General features: G+C 51.7%; 1 protein-coding gene across 3 annotated transcripts in view; it reads right to left on the bottom strand.

The window, feature by feature from the left end:
* NUDCD3 (NudC domain containing 3) overlaps positions 1 to 16,205 on the bottom strand; it is a 74,891-nt gene that overhangs the window by 7,307 nt on the left and 51,379 nt on the right. For all 3 annotated transcript variants that reach the window (XM_082472583.1, XM_082472581.1, XM_082472582.1), the window contains exon 4: positions 7,699 to 7,842. In XM_082472583.1, the coding sequence (XP_082328709.1) occupies positions 7,699 to 7,842 (144 nt within the window). The remainder of the gene's footprint in view (positions 1 to 7,698; positions 7,843 to 16,205) is intronic.

The raw sequence follows: 16,205 nt of genomic DNA, 5'->3' as shown, positions 1-16,205 counted from the left end.
TAAATCTCCAGAGACAGCAGACCCTTTAGACTCATTTTACTTGTATCTTCGTTAGTCGTCATCATGGCCGAGATCTCTCTAACACGTATCGTTAGTACTCACAACCTCTGTAAAATACCCACTATTACCTCTACCTAGAAGTCAGCGCCTCACCTGGATCACCCAGTGCTACAGGCAGAACAGAGCCATGCTCGGGCCAACAGCCCGTGACAGCGCTGTGGGGTCAGCCCAATCCCCACCCCGGGGCTCTGCTGCTGTCCCTGCGCATACGAACCACACACGGGGTGTCCCAGCCAGGTCCACACACACATCCAGGCCCGACACAGCTCGGGGGCACAACGGGACTGACCCTGAAAACAGGGAGCCTGGTGGGCCTCGCTGCCCTGGCCTCTTGTGTCCACAGAACAAGTCTGCACGGGCACTCTGCAGACCCAATAAACATCAAGATGAGCCCAGCACCCCAGTAAAAATAATGTAAGGTGAAATTCACGTTAACATAAAATTAGCCATTTCAAGGTGAACAGTTCAATGCATTGAGCGCGTTCACAGGAGTCTGAGCTATCACCACCTCTATCTAGTTCCAGAACACTCATCACCGCAGAAGGAGAGCCCGTGCCCGTGAGCAGGCACTCCCCACTCTGTCCCTCCCCTAGCCCTGGCAACAAATCATTTATTTGCCTGCTCTGGACATTTCCCAAAAACAGACCCACAGGCTATGTGTCCTGTGCCTGGCTTCTTTCACTCAGCACAATGTCCTCACGGTCCATTCACATGCTAGTGGGTCAGAACTTCATTCCTGTTTCAGGTGGAATAATACAGAGTGCAGCATCAAGAGGACATGCGTGAAATGTTCTTGGAATGGAGCTCAAGGATTCAGGTCTAAGAGTAACATCTTTGATAAAACAGTCTGATGGTTTAACATTTGGTTTTGATTTTTTAACATTTTGTTATTTTTTTTCTTAAATCAGGTTTGTGGAGGCGTAAGCTGGCCCACAGTAAAATTCACTCTTCTGAGGGAGCATCCTATGAGCTTCGACAAATGCAGCCACGTAGCCACCACTGCTATCAAGCCACACCCCAAAGCTCGCAGTCCCCTTTCGACGGCGACCCCCTCAGCCCGACACTTGCTTTGCCATTTCGTTGGTCTGTGTCTCTTGGTCTGCTCTTCTCGGGGCGCAGTGGCCCGGTGTTCAGCCATGCTGCGTGCACATGGGGGTCACCCCCGACACAGACCGACGCACCTGTGGGTGGACAGGGGGGTGTTTCCAGGGTTCAGCGGCCACCTACCAGGCTGCCTGCAGGGCTTTGTGGTCTCCTTTCCCCTTTGTAGGTATCCAGCAGTGGGATTGCTAGGTCCCATGGTAAGTGCACATGTAACTTTATAAAAACTGTCAAACTGCTTTCCAAACCGCCTGCACAGTTTGGCCTTCCCATCCGCAGTGCAGGGGAGCTCCAGGAGCTCCACACTGTCGCCAGTCCCTGCTCCTGTCGATTCTTTCCAGGAGCCAATCAAATTAAGTGTGAAGTGACATGTCGCCATGGTTTTAATTGGTATTGCCTTAATGACTAACGACGTTGAGCATCTTTCCATGGGCTTATTTGCCATCTCGTTTCTTAAAACATTTTATTTAGAGTAATTTCAAACTTACAAGTTACTAGAATTATTCAAGTACAAAGAATACCTTTTCCTAGAGTCACCCACTGTTAACATGCTACGCCTTTTCTTTATCACGTGTATGTGTGTCTGCACATACGCTCTCACTCTATGTGTGTAAGTTTATAATATGGGGTAAATTACACAGTATTTTTTCAGAATCATCTTGGCCCTTTACCCCTAATACTTCGGTGAGTGTCTCCTTCCTGAAGGTATGGAAGTTCTTTACTGTAGTAACTTCAGCTCACCTTCCCTCCTGCACAGGATCCAGTCCAGGGTCCTGACTGCATCCTAGTGGGCCTGTCCCCTTTCATCTGGAACATTCCACCGCCTTTGTCTTTTGTTGTTAAGGACCATCCTTCGTTTGGGGTTTGTTTGGTGCTTCCTCCGGATTAAGCTCAGGGATGTGCCCCCGCAGAACCTGCACAGGTGATACTGCAGCCCTCCTGGGATGTCCCCCCTGCAGGCACAGATGTCACGTGGCCGCATTCCCGGGGTTCCTCCCTGACTCCATCTGCCCCACAATATGGCAGGGACACGACACTTCCAGCCCCAACAGGTGCTGTGCAGGGGCCAGCAGGGGCCTTCTCCTCCACGACAGAGCCACTTACCCCTCTGTCGTCAGCACCGGCTCCTGGACACGTAGCATCTCAATGGCTCACTCATTCCCATCCCTGATCCCGCAGCGCTCAGTGCCCCATCTCGGCTGGTCACGGGTGGTTGTTGTGACCTGATAACACACCCTCGTTCCTTGGCTTTCCTCCAGGTTCCTTTTAGCAATCGGTCCCAGACCCAGAATCAGTTTCTCAGGGGAACCCCCAGAGTGCTGGTTGAACAGTTTTCCCAAAACGTCCTCAGAGAAACTTCCAACTCCACGTGGCTCAGCTCACCTCAGCACCCCAATCGGCATGATGATGATGACTCACCCACACTCATCTCCCTCCCCTCCTCTGTCACAGAACGCTGCTTCTATTCAGAGAGGGAGGCAGTGCGCCCGGCAGGGAGGACGGCCCCTCGCAGCTGCCCGTACGTGGGATCGAGCTTGGGCCAAGGAGATGCATGTGAAAGCTGTGGGATGGTGCTTCAGAGGGGCACCTTGAAACAAGGACAAAGGACAGGGAGAGGCAGCGGGGGCCCGCTCAGCTCCAGGAGCTTCTGCGGGGAGGACGCGGCCCCGGCCAGACCGCTGGCCTCTCAGGGCTCTGCCAGAGGCGGCACTGCGGTGGGCAACCTCCTGGTTTTAATGTCGTCAGCAAGCGTTTCAAGCTTAAACATTAAAGCACTGTAGGGCCAGACAGAGCCCGGCCGTGGTGGGCTGTGGCTGCGAGGCAGGTGACCACGCAGTGCCAAGCTGCGTCTCCACTCTCCCCCCCCGCGGGACGAGCGGACGCACGCTCTGTCCACCAGGAGCGCGGTCTTCCGGTTCTGCTGACACGTCCCTTCTATTCACGGGCAACTTCTCCAGAACATGCGGACTCAGGCAACCTGCTTCTCAACACCCGGTGGAGATCCAGGGGCTGGTGATGATGCCAAAAATGTGACCACCTTGAGAAACACGATGGGTCCTGGGAGACATGAGCACTGAAGGCCAAGAACTCGCATTTCAGTCCCTGGACTAATTTCCAGGCTTTGGGCTCTTGTCAAAATACTAACGTAATTTAACCTGTATTTTAAGCTGAACGATGGCCCCTCAGAGCCAGGCAGGGGGCCGGTGGCCGGTGGCCACCAGCGACAAAACAAAAGTGGTGAACCACTGCACAGAGAAACACACATCCCCACTCAAAAACAGCCCAGTGCCAGGGCACACAGGGATCTGCTGATGTCACAGAAATCCGACGTCCTTCTTGGAGGAGCCCACGGCAATGGCCAAGGACTACACTCAGCCTGTAACTCTACTTCTGAGAACTGTAATCTAAATATATAATCTAAATACGGGGGACACAGCTTATATAAAAACACTCACAGGTTCAAGCACCAGACACACCCAGTAGCGCGAGCTTTAAGGCAAGCCGACGAAGGTCTGTGAACACTCTGCAGCTACTGCACCAGCTTTAAATGACTCGAGTGTGGATCGTGTCAGCGTGTGGACGGGCGTCACCTCACGAATGGCTACAAACGCCAAGACCGCAGAGCCTCAAGGGCTCGAGGCCATGGCCTGCAGGTGCCCACGGCAGGGCCATTAGCCCCACCTGCAGGGAGAAACCAGGACAGCGAGCCGAGGCGGGTTCTGGGACAGAACAAGGCATGGGGGGAGGCCCTGATTTCACGTCTCGGGAACCAAGAAAGGAGCTTGCCTCAGAATCAAGAAGCCTCGTTTAACATTCTCGAGTGTGGGAGGGAGGGAGGCAAGAGCTGTCATCCGGGTTTAGCTGCCACCCCTGCCTGCTCTGCAAGCCTGCCCGGGCGTGTCTGATGTGGATCCGGCTCAGGCAAGGAGGGAGTGGTGGCTGGGAATCAAGGGGCATGTCTGCATCGGCCTGCTTGGGAGGTCAGGACTCGGACCACGGACTCTGGTAAGGTGACAGGCACCCCTGGAGTGACCCCTCCTGTCCCAAGTGGCCCCCACAGAGATCATGCCACATAAGGCCTGTGCTAGTGTCCTGGGGCAGCCGTAACAAAGCGCCACACACTGCAGGCTTCAAACAAGACACTTATTCTCTCCGTCTGGAGGCTGGAAGGCCAACATCAAGGTGTCGCAGGGCTGCACCCCCTCCAGAGCTTCCAGGGGACCTTGCCTTGTCTTCACTCTGTGTCTGTCTCTTTTCCTCTTGTAAGGACACTTGCCACTGGATTTAGGGCCCACCTGGATAATCCAGGATGATCTCATCATCACAAGATCCTTAACCTTATCACATCTGCAAAGACCCCGTCTCCAAATAAGGACCTATTTGCAGGTTCTGGGATCTGGCGAGGACATCTGGGGGCCCTTTTCGGCCCACTCAGTCTTTAGGAGGTGGGCCCTTGACTATTTTCCTTAATCGCCCCAGTGCCCAGCACAGGGTCTGGCACTTAGTGATAAGCAACCAACAAATGTCTGGGGATCGACCAACCAAGGCTTTGAGCCTCATTTTAAGATCGAGGAATGGAGGTCCAGTGAGGCTAAAGGCGGCCAGTGAGTGGGGCTGAGGCACAAAGCAGGCCTGGCCACCTGGGCAGCCACGCTCTGCCCCTCCAGAGGCTCGAGGGAATGGCACTTGTTCTGGTCAGCAAAGGCACCAGGGTGTTCACACATCAAAGCTATGTGCTTACTGAGCTACAATATCATCTCAGATACGTGGTCCTCAATGTTACCAGTAAATAAATAATTACACTGAGAACACACCAAACCTTCAGCTCCATAAGCAGCAATGTCTCCATTAAGACACTGGCATTGGCTGTACCCGAGGACCGTGGTCAGGAGGAAGGCGGAGACAGGCAGGATCCCCGCATCTCGTGAGAAGGTGCACGCCAGGTGTGCAGGGGGCCGGGCTGGCAGGGAAGCTCCGGAAGAGGATGTGATGCTCTAAATTAAGTCCTCTTCTTTTTCTACAAGTGGTGGAGCAGCATTAGAAATGTGATGCCACTCTAAGGACCCTCGGGAAAGAACCAGCCTAGCACCTGCAATTCTGAGAGAGGTTTCTACGTGGACCTCGCAGGGTTAAGCAGGAGCAGAACAGCCAGAAGCCACGCTCACGGGCAGTGACAGGTGCACCTCAGCCCGCAGCCGGTTCTGCTTCTTTATAACTCCTCGAGCAGCAGGTGCTTGGCAAGAGCAAACTGGAAAACTAAAAGGCAGCCAGGGCACAAGCCTCCCCCTGGACCAGAGGAGAGCCTGGGGCGACCACAGGGCCTGGGCGCATGACCGGACGCTGAGGCCGTCTGTCTCATCAAGGTCAGCAGAGAAGGCGACGCCCCAGCCTCCCTGCTGGCCCGGGGCTGCTGGTCACAAGCTACGCTGCGCTGCTGCCAGCTCTCCTCCCCGCGCCTACTCGCTCCTGGGCGCCTATCAGCTGAAAGGTAGAGAAGGAGGGAAACGGGAGGCTTCTGGGCCTGGGGTCTGGCTCCACCCTGAGCAAGCTCTTCACCCTCTCTGAGCGTCCGCATCCTGATTTGTATAACAGGCTTGCAGAGATGAAACTGCATCACCAGGCACCTCACAGAGCCAGGGCCTAAGTGTACCCAGTAGATGGAGGCCATAATTACAAGGACTTAATGCCCTGGCCACGAGCCATGTCCGTATTCAGACGCAAGTTGTACAAAACACGCAAAAAAGGTGACACGGCTCTGGAACAGGCATGAAGAAGTCAGCATCACCTCTGGCAACGAAAATCCCAAGAGTGAGCTACCTGGTTAGCAGAAGCCACGTCAAGTACAGGGAATCCTCGGTACCCTGATTACAACCCCGACAGACCAGTGGGTAAACAGTGGCTGTGGACCTTCAGGGTCCAGTGATGAGGTCAGTCTTTCCGTCCCAGGCGGGGACTCGAAGACAACAGGGCTGAAGACAACAGAAGCGCCCCTCAGAGGGAGCAAAGCACAACCGGCTGTCTGCCAGGACGAGCTCTACGTGCACAGCTCTGGGCGGTCCATCAACCCCACACAGGAGGAGTGAGGGCCGGCATCCGTGGACAACGGGGCACCCAGGATCACAGGTCCACGCTCCCTGTGACCACCTGGGCCATCACAGTGGCACCGGGAGAGGGTGGGCTGCCTGCCGCGGGCTCCCGCTGGCCGCCTGCGTGACCTAGGGAGGCGGGGGGATAATGAGACCCTGGCTTCCTACTTCCCACAATCGTAGGAGGTGCAAATGAGACCATGCCCATGAAGGTATTCTGCAAATGGAACTGGTGGTTAAGAGCATGGGCCGTAGTCTGGGGAGCGGCACTGGGGGTGGGGAGGCACGGGGGTGAACAGACGAGCAACTGAACCCCAGGGTGATAAGGGGGAAATCATCATGACTGTTGCACACTCGTGGCGAGAAGGAGAAACCTCGGAAGGGCAGGGGAGGTGCAACAGAGCAAGGTTTAAGCAAGACTCGGGCAGACTTGGCTGGCGCTCTGCCACCGGGTGTTCCTGTCACACAGAGGGGCCTGTGTGTGCTCGGGGGTCCCGGGCATGCCGGGACCTCCAGCTCCCCCAGCAGTGATGGAATCCTCTCCGCTCCAACGGGTTTGTGTGTCTGCGAGCTGAGAGCAGCCAGAACAGAGCGCCGCGGGCCTTGTCGGTCAGGACCAAGCAGGCAGGCCCATGGGCACCTATTCCTATAGAGAAGTGGATCACGACGGAACGGCACACTTCGCACATATAAAGAACATGCCTATATAAAATTCTGAGGTCTTTTTTGCCCAAAGACTTAGTATTTTTCTTTTCATCTTTACCCCTTTCACCACGCCCTGGTTAAGCACCCCAGCAGGAGGGAAGAGGAAAGGAACGAACCCAAATATATAGAGTCTCCCTTCGCTGTATGAAGCCTCCCTGGGTGCTGCCCACTGACCAGGTGCAAGGCTCTGACGAGGGAGGATGCAGCCACCAAGGAGTCTAGTAACTGGAACACGTACCCCTTCGTTTGGATCCTGCACCCTTGGCTAGCTTAGCCAGTTGAGACCCACTTTGTCAAATAAGGCTGTCTGTTTGAATTTATTAACTCTGCATCCTCCAGACTGGCATTCATGAAAGCGATCTGCCTTTTAATTTTTAACTTCTTTGGTTTTGCCTTAGATGTAACTGAACCCCTGGAGAGCAGAAGCCTCTGGAACTGAGGGGACATGTGCGGTGTGAGCACAGCACCAGGACCTCCTCCGTGGTCACTGCATGTGGTCTGTGCATGGGCAGGAGGACAGAAAGCAGCGAGAAACACCGCACTCCAGTGCCCCTCAGTTTCTTGTTGACATGGGCCCCACCTCAAGGAAGCAAGCAGTGGGACGCCAAGAGGCCAAGGCTGTAGATGCAGCAGTGACAGTCAGCTGAGGCCCACAAAGGTGCCCTCTGAGCTGCTTGGAAAGCACCGAGGAAACTCCCCAGCTGGCAGAAATCAACACCCTCACAGCATCACTGCCCACACTTACCAAAACGCACTTCCCGGGTTCAAGGCTCCAGAGGGAGCTCTCGGTGTTGATCTTGTGGGTGAACTTTCCTTCCATGAGGACGCGCTCCCCATTTTCCTCCAGCACGGCCACCCGGATGGAGCTGCTGCTGAGGGCCACAGAGACCTGGAACAGAGCGGAAGAGAATCATCTCGTGCTGGGAAGGTGGTGACCGGCGTGCTCCAAGGTGGGAGGGGACGGAGGTTTCCAAGGCGCCTGACCACACACTGCAGGAGAACAAGATGCAAAACCAGCCCGAGGGTCATCAGGCTCTCTGAATGACGCAAACCACACCAACCAATTCACACGTGAAGCAGCCTCTGCGTCATCATCTCCTTCAAGGAAACGCACTAGAAGATGTCTCGATATGCATAACGGTAACGTGGGGGGCTTTGCGGGAACCGCTGGTTTGCCGCCGCAAACTCTACTCCGGTTAGGGGAGGCCAACTCCCTGGGCAGAGGGCAAGCAGGGCCGGCAGCAGGGGGTGTGCTCCCCCCGACACCCACCTTACTGTCTGGCGTGGACAGCAGCCCTGCGCTGGAGGACACGCCCGGGGGGGCAGTGGGCAGAGCAGCCGCGTGCCCAGCTCTGCTGCCTGCCAGGAGCTGCTGTGCCATCTGTGGCCACAGCTCAGCTTTCACCCAGGAGGGTGAGGCCAGGTCCTCTGGTTTTATATTTTGCCTTTGTTCTCCCATCTCCTCATTCGCTGGAAACGCCCTCTCCCTGCTCTCACACGTCTGTCTCCACAACAGCGCTGGAGTTGCTGGACTGGGGGCTTTATTTCATGCGTGTACCCCGGCCAGCAGGATTCCAAGCACGTGGACCCCAGGACGTTCAGCAGATCAGTAAACAGTAGAGGAAAGAAAACAGAACTCCGGGTTTGTTTTTCCCCCACTTCTTTTAAATTCTAAATTTTGTGTTTTATAATGTAAAAATCTTTTATAATAGTATTTACACAATGTCCGGCCTTTCTCACAGGTGGGTGGCGTCAGTCAAGGCATCGAAACAGTCTGGAGATGGCCCTCCCACAGGTCACTTGCTAAGTGCTCATTAAATGCACTTGAAAAGAAACCCTCAGTGTCACAGAATTTTCAAACTGGAGTCTACACCTGTCAGTGGAATCTGATACTACAACCTACCTGTATTTTAAATAACCATAAATAAGAGATGGAAAGGAGAGAGATGGCTGCACACACCGTGTCCACATGCAGGCCCCAGTGGGGTCCTGTGAGCCCCAGCTCCAATTGCACCCAATTTCTGAGAGAATGTACCACTTAAGTCGGTTCTGCTAAGGCACAGGCACAACTCACTTCACTCCCAGCTGCCCAACAGTGGCCCAGCGCACTCCTAGACAGATGCAGACAATCGCTGGCCAAATCGGGTGTCCCTGACCACGAACTCGGATGTGCGGTGAACACGTGACAGAGCGGACCAAGGCTCCACCAGTCCTGGCCTCCCAGGAGCAAGCTCACTTTAACAAATAAAATCCTCCAGCCAACTTTAGGTAACAGGATAATTTCCAAACCTGGGTGAGTTTCTCACAACGCTCGTCTCTTACACAAAGGGGACGTACCCAAGCACCGAGGGGAAACCAGACCAGAGATGCTTCCAGGAGCTCCAGTTCAAGACGTCACTCTGGGAACAGGCGGCCATCTCCTGAACTCCATGGCCCAGAGAGATGACAGGAACAAAGCACGCAGAGAAAAACCCCAGACAACACAAGGAAGAAGGGAGAGGCCAGGACAGAGAAACTTTCAACAGCTCTGTGGAGAGGAAGGAGAGGCGTGTGGCGACAGACAGCACAGAGCAGGGACAAGCACAGCCGGGTGGCGCTGCCGGCTGGCAGTCAGCAGGTGTGGAGCGTGCAGGCAGAGCGGCTGAGGCAGTCCACGGGCAGCCGTGCCCGCGGAAGCCCCATCAGAAGGGATAAGAACCCGCTGTGTGCCATGGAGCTACCGGGGGCCCTGCTCCAGAAAAACTGGTCGGCAGTCTGAGGGAACTGGGCGGACACCAGCCCAACACACTGCAAGGCAAAGCCAGCCAGTCAACTCCTCAGCTGTGAGCAGCGACGGGAGAGGCAGACCTCAGACACGTAAAGGAGAAAACCATCAACATCAGCCCACATGCCAAAGAATGGGGAAGTTTTTTTTTTTTCTTCTTCTTTTTTGCCACACCGCGCAGCATGCGGGATCCGACCAGGGATGGAACCCGTGCCCCCTGCAGTGGAAGTGTGGAATCCTAACCACTGGACCACCAGCGAATTCCCAATATATTTTTAAAATAAAAAAAATAACAGGGAACTAAGGATTGCATTCTGCGAGAAAAAGCAGCAGCACAAAAAGACAGACTTAGGGCTTCCCTGGTGGCGCAGTGGTTGAGAATCTGCCTGCCAATGCAGGGGGCGCGGGTTCGAGCCCTGGTCTGGGAGGATCCCACATGCCACGGAGCAACTGGGCCCGTGAGCCACAGTTACTGAGCCTGCACGTCTGGAGCCTGTGCTCCGCAACAAGAGAGGCCGTGATGGTGAGGGGCCCGCGCACCGCGATGAAGAGTGGTCCCCACTTGCCACAACTAGAGAAAGCCCTCGCACAGAAACGAAGACCCAACACAGTCATAAATAAATAAATAAATAAATAAAAGACCGTGAATTTCAAAAAAAAAAAAAAATTAAAAAAAAAAAAAAAAAAAAAAAAGACAGACTTAGGTTAAAAAAAAAGTAAAGATTACAGAGCTAATTAGGAAAAAAGGGAATTCTAAAATATTTCCAATTTATACCCTCAGAGAGATCTGAGAAGATACGGTATCTATAGAATCAGAATAAAATATGAAAACAGAACTAGACAAAACAAACAAACACTTAGAAAAAAAGAGAGTGAAAATAAGATTTTCAACAGAAAGGCTGGAAGATAAAGTCAAAGAAATCAAGGTAGAGCCAGAAACCAATCCAGGCAATCAGTTTGGCATTCCAGAAACTGTGACAGCAACAAGACAATTTTCCAGAGCTTTAGAAAAATATGGTTTCAGTTTAAAAGGACCCACTGAGGGCTGAACAGAATGAATGAAAGATGACTTACACAAACTCATGACATTTCATACCACTGAGTATTTAAAATAAGGTCTTAAAAGTTCCAAATAGGAGGAAAAAAGTTTACTCACAAAGAACCGGAATGGAAGACACTTCTAGAATCAGTAACAGCGGATGTAAGAAAACAGGAGAATAAAGCCTTCAGTCTTGTTCGGGGAGATTTTTCTTTTTTGGCCACACTACACGGCTTGCGGGATCTCAGTTCCCCGACCAGGGATCGAACCCGGGCCACAGCAGTGAAAGCCCAGGCTCCTAACCACTAGGCCAGCAGGGAACTCCCAGGAGAGTATTTTTTAAAGTTAGAATTCTATACAAACTCAAACCACAAAATAAGCAAAAGTTTAAAATAACCGCATTTTAAGACATTCAAGAACACTGCGTTTATTAACACACATCATTTCGAGAAGGTTACTTGAGTCTATACCACAACAAAATGAGGATGAAAACAGAGGAAGATCCTGGATGAGGAGGGGGGTCAAAATCCACTTATAAAATGAGTAAGTTCTGGGGATCTAATGTACAGCATGGTGACTGTAATTAACAATACTAAACTGTACATTTGCAAGTTGCTAAGAGAGTAGAACTTAAAAGTTTTCATCACAAGAAAAAATTGATAACTATGTGAGGTGATGAATGTTAATTAAACTTATTGTGGTAATCATTTTGCTAAACATACACATCCCAAATAATTATGTTGTACACCTGAAATTAATACAGCATTATATGTCAAATATATCTCAGTAAAACTAGGGGAAAAAAAGAGGAAGATCCAACAAGGATCTAAAACACAGTGAATTTAATCTAGAAGTGCAGTGAAAAGAAGTTCGAGGATGCAAGCTATACAACCGAACTAGAAAATAATCAGTCCGGATGGGAGCCAGAGGTGAGAGGGTCTGCAGGAAGTGATTTCTGGACAATACACAGTACTAGTGAGAGACTGAGTAATTCTGAGATTATGATGAAAGTGTACTATTTTTTTGACAAGAAAAAAAGAAAGACAGCCAGAAACTCCAGAAAAACAAAAAACTATACAAGAAACTACTGATCCAAAGGGATGTAATGAAAATGGAGTAAGGACGTGCAAAGCAGCTTGACAGGAAGAGCAGCAGAGACCAGAGCCCTGAGTGTAAGGGGTGGTGGGCTCAGAGTGCTTGCCCTCTCAGGGTCCCGACAGCCTGAGCCAGATGACACGGGAAATCCTAGGTCCCCTGAGACTTTCCCGGGCAGCCACCCTGGCTGGCAGGCAGGGCTGAGGCCCTGGGGGCATGGCGGCAAACACCAGAGACCAGAGCCGCCCTGGTGGGGCCGACAGAGGGAATGGGGGGCACATCATCTGTGCTGAAGGTGGAGCCGCGAGGCTATTTATTCCTACTTGACAACTTGACAACACATGCATAGAAAACATCTGCCAAAAGATCCCAGGAACTAGTACAGTGATTTCTGAGGTTGGGGTGGAGGCTGGTATAGGATAAAAGGGCAGAGGCAGGAAAGAAACTTCTCCTTGAACATTTTATTCTTTTGAACAGATAAATGTCCTATGCATTCAAACAAAAAAAATTTTTTAACAGATAAATGCAGCCTATTAGCCTTTTCTGCTATGGAAGTTTCCTATAAAAAAGAGTCTTCCTACATTTTTTTCTAAACGCCTTCTACGAAGGGAACACCGTGTAATAGAGCTTTTTAGCACAAATTCCTACAGCTGAATCAAGCTCTGGGGCACAGCGTCACTGTACAAGACATGCCCAGGGGCTTTGGTGCTGTTCTGGAAGGTTCCCATGGTGAGACGAGAGATGGCATGCAGCATGGCCGCGAGCCCACCAGCCAGCAGGAAGGACCTCATCCGTCAGTAAAGACCACGCACCATCTCCGAGAGGAAAGAGAGTGCTGAGAAGGAAAGTAATTCACTTGTCACTCAATGTCATCCAGTCATGACCGTGTGCAACAATATCATGACTTTTTCCACGCAAAAGACAACTGATCAGACAGGGTGGAGGTGGGAGCCGGGTCCTGCGCTCCTCTCCACCACCGTCTCACCGGACAGTGTGGCGCCTTAGCGGTTCATGTCTCCAGGAGAGCTCTCTCATCTGCAAAATGAGAAGTCAGACTAAAACTCTCCGGAGTTCAATTTTCCTGCATTAAAATCCTATGATTCAATGAAATGCCAGGTTTATAACCAGTCCCAGCTGACATTAGTGATCACACATACATCGTCCTGATGGCAAAGTTCCTTCTCCCTACCCCATGGCTACGCTGAGGAAAGAATGGGGAACTCGGCTACTTTTCCCTTGCAGAGCGGACAGAACAAAGAACATGATGAAGCAAAGACCTAACTACATTTCACTAATGAATGAAACCAAAGCTTCATTTTGAGAAGTTTTCCGTTAGATGCGCCAGCAAAATGATAAAAACAACAAAGACAAAAAAACGGGTGCATGTAAAATCAGAATGCTTGAACTTAAAGCGTTACGCACATGCATTTATCTGTCCCCCACTACCCTTGAGAGGCAAATACGTTTCTACAGGAAAAAAATCCACAAGGAGTAAAGGAGGGGCAATGTTCTGAGGCCTCAAGCACCAAGCTACAGCTGAAGAAGAGGGGGCCCAGGATGCCCCTGCGTTAACCCTCAGTGCTCCCACATCTACCCGTTACCCCCAACACCCCTGGCCCCTCACACACAGAGCTACCTACAAACCCAGAACAACTGAGACTTCATCAGCTGAGCCGCTACAATCACAGCTACCATCGTGATGCTATCTGATAGGTGCCACAGACAAAAACCAAAAATAAACACTGCTGACATGTAGCTGTGACAGGTACCGCAGGGAAGAGCTGGAAAGGAGCCAGCCCAGAAAGAAAGTGGCAACTCAGAAAAAACCCTTAGGCCAGCAAAAGCCGAGAGATACAAAATAAACTTATCCCTAGGGTTTAAGTGAGGCATGCCTAAAACTCTTTAGATCACCAAGAACTAGAGAGACCATGAATTTTTCAAAGGTTGCAGTATAAAAGCGACCTGGAATTTGAAAGTTGCTAAGAGAGTAAATCTTAGGGGTTCTCATCACACACACACACACACAGTTCTGTAATACGGTGAGCACGTTAACCAGACTTATTGTGGTGATCACTTCGCAGTACACACAGATATCAAACCACTATATTGTACATCTGAAACTAATATAACATGGTATGCCAATTATACATCAATCTTTTAATGACATGGGGAAAAATACTATTGAAGGAGAAAAAAAAATTCAACCGCATAGGAGACTAGTGTAAAGTAAGTCAGCAGGTGTCACAAAGTGCCAGCACTAGATAAATAAATGCCTTACGGGAAACACGCCTCTTCCAATCCCGGCGCCACAAACACTCAGGCTCATCCACACCCCCCGAGTGGTGGGAGCACTGGCTCCAGAGCAAGCCAGCCTGGAGAGACCCTCACCGTCTCCGCGTTTCCCCCTGTGCGCACCGCAACGCCTCGAAGGGCTGCTGGGAAGAAGGGCCCGAGGGGTGCCCGGCCGCACGGAGCTGGTTGAGCCAACAGCCTGTTTACGCTCCGCACGGCACCTGCCACACCCTGGAACTGTGCTGGTGCACCTGCTGTCGTTACCTGAGCCCCACGCAGGTCAGCTCCAGAGCAGCAACCTTGTTCGAGTCTTGGGGAGCATCACGTGGTCAGTAAACGTCTAATGCAGAAATGAGCAAAACCCAGGGCTATCCTCAGGGAAAGCGAGGCCATCTCCTCCCAGAGGTCACAACAAGTGGATTGAGGAGGCAGAGATACCACTGAGGCGTGACGGTCTGTCCCTTAGCGCAGTGAGACGAAGGACAGGCGCCTCACAACACACTGCTCAGGGCACAGCAGCATCGTGAGACTGACACCCCAGTGACCAGTGTGCACCTCTGAGATGCTGTTTTCAATGGGAAGGTTTCCCGGATGGCTGTGGGAAGTTCAGCAAGAGATGTCAGGTAACCTGCGTCTCTTAAGTCAAAGAAAGAGAAAATAACTAGTTGTTTTTTTTTTTTTTTTGGCCGCACAGCGCAGCTTACGGGATCTTAGTTCCCCGACCAGGGATTGAACCCGCATCATCGGCAGTGAAAGCGCGGCGTCCTAACCACTGGACCACCAGGGAAGTCCCCAAAATAACTAGTTTTAGTTTGGGCCTAACACAAGTCCTTCCAGAGAAAGCTCCAGAAGTTCATGGAGAAGTTAGAAGACAGACACTAGACCAGGAAGCTGTAACATTTTTAGCCAAGTAGTGAAGTACAGTAACCAACGCTTTTCATAATTTATTCGCCTACACACAAAGCAATCCTACCAAAAAACAAAATGAAAATCCACACCTGACCCACTAAAACTCTAAAGGATGCTGAACAAACTATTCTGACAAGGAAGGTCAGCCTGTACCCACTATGACCCACCACAATCAGAGGGAACACGGTCCTCAAAAGTAGGACTCCGTGGGGATGACCCCTAGTTACCTGGTCTGACCTGGATCCTAAAGTCCATTGGGTCATGGGTCACTGAGCCCTGGTGAGATCTCCTGGGATGGGGTGGGAAAGGGAGAAAGGGAGGAACGAGCAGACAGTGCTGCTGCAGCCACCAGCCCCACGACGCCCTGACGCACACCCACGTGGAGCCGGGAAGGCTCAGGGGCTCCTGTCCTGCTCCTGTCTTCTGTGCTGCAGAATGAACTGCATTCGTCTGACACTGGCGGCAAGTAGCAGTATTCTAGAGGCTTCCCCGGGCCCCACCCAGACTCCTGCACAGGGCAGGCCTGTTTTAGGTAGAGCCTAGGAAACCAGGGAGGGAGCAGCAGGGGCCTCAGGACGGGGGTGGGGTGGAGGGGAGGCCTGGAGGGGCTCACTCACTGCCCAGAGCCTGGATCCACACACGTATGCAGACCAGCAAGAGCCACTTGACACGGCATCGTTTCTCGAAAATGTATATGAAACTCAGCTTCTGTTTCACATGCTCTGGGACCTTCTCTTTTAAAGAAGCCAGCAGTTATGTCGCTTTATAAAGTGAGGAGTGGGACACAGGGAAAACAGTATGAGCTTTAGAAGCAAACACACCTGCATCAAACCACAGCTTTACCACGGCACCCATTCAGCCATTCACTCCTCCAAAAACACTCGGACAGTGCTCACTGCCCCCGGCACAGCAAGAGGGAGGGAGACACACAGTGACCTCTCCATGTCAACCTGGAGAACCAAGTAACTGCTCTCGGCCTTAAGTTCTCATCTATAAAACATAAAAGATACTACTTACTTTGCAGGTTGTAGTTTCTCATTATGACTGAAATAAGGAAACAGTTTCTGGCATATATCGGAATGTTTTATATTATAGATTATAGTAACAATGTCCCATTTCACCTGAGAGTTTTTCCTTTAAAGTGATGCCTACC

This window comes from Balaenoptera physalus (genome assembly GCF_965194825.1).
Source record: "Balaenoptera physalus genome assembly, chromosome: 8".
In the NCBI taxonomy this organism is placed as follows: domain Eukaryota; kingdom Metazoa; phylum Chordata; class Mammalia; order Artiodactyla; family Balaenopteridae; genus Balaenoptera; species Balaenoptera physalus.
Note: the sequence above shows the minus strand (reverse complement) of the source record. Positions and strands in the feature narration are given on the sequence as shown.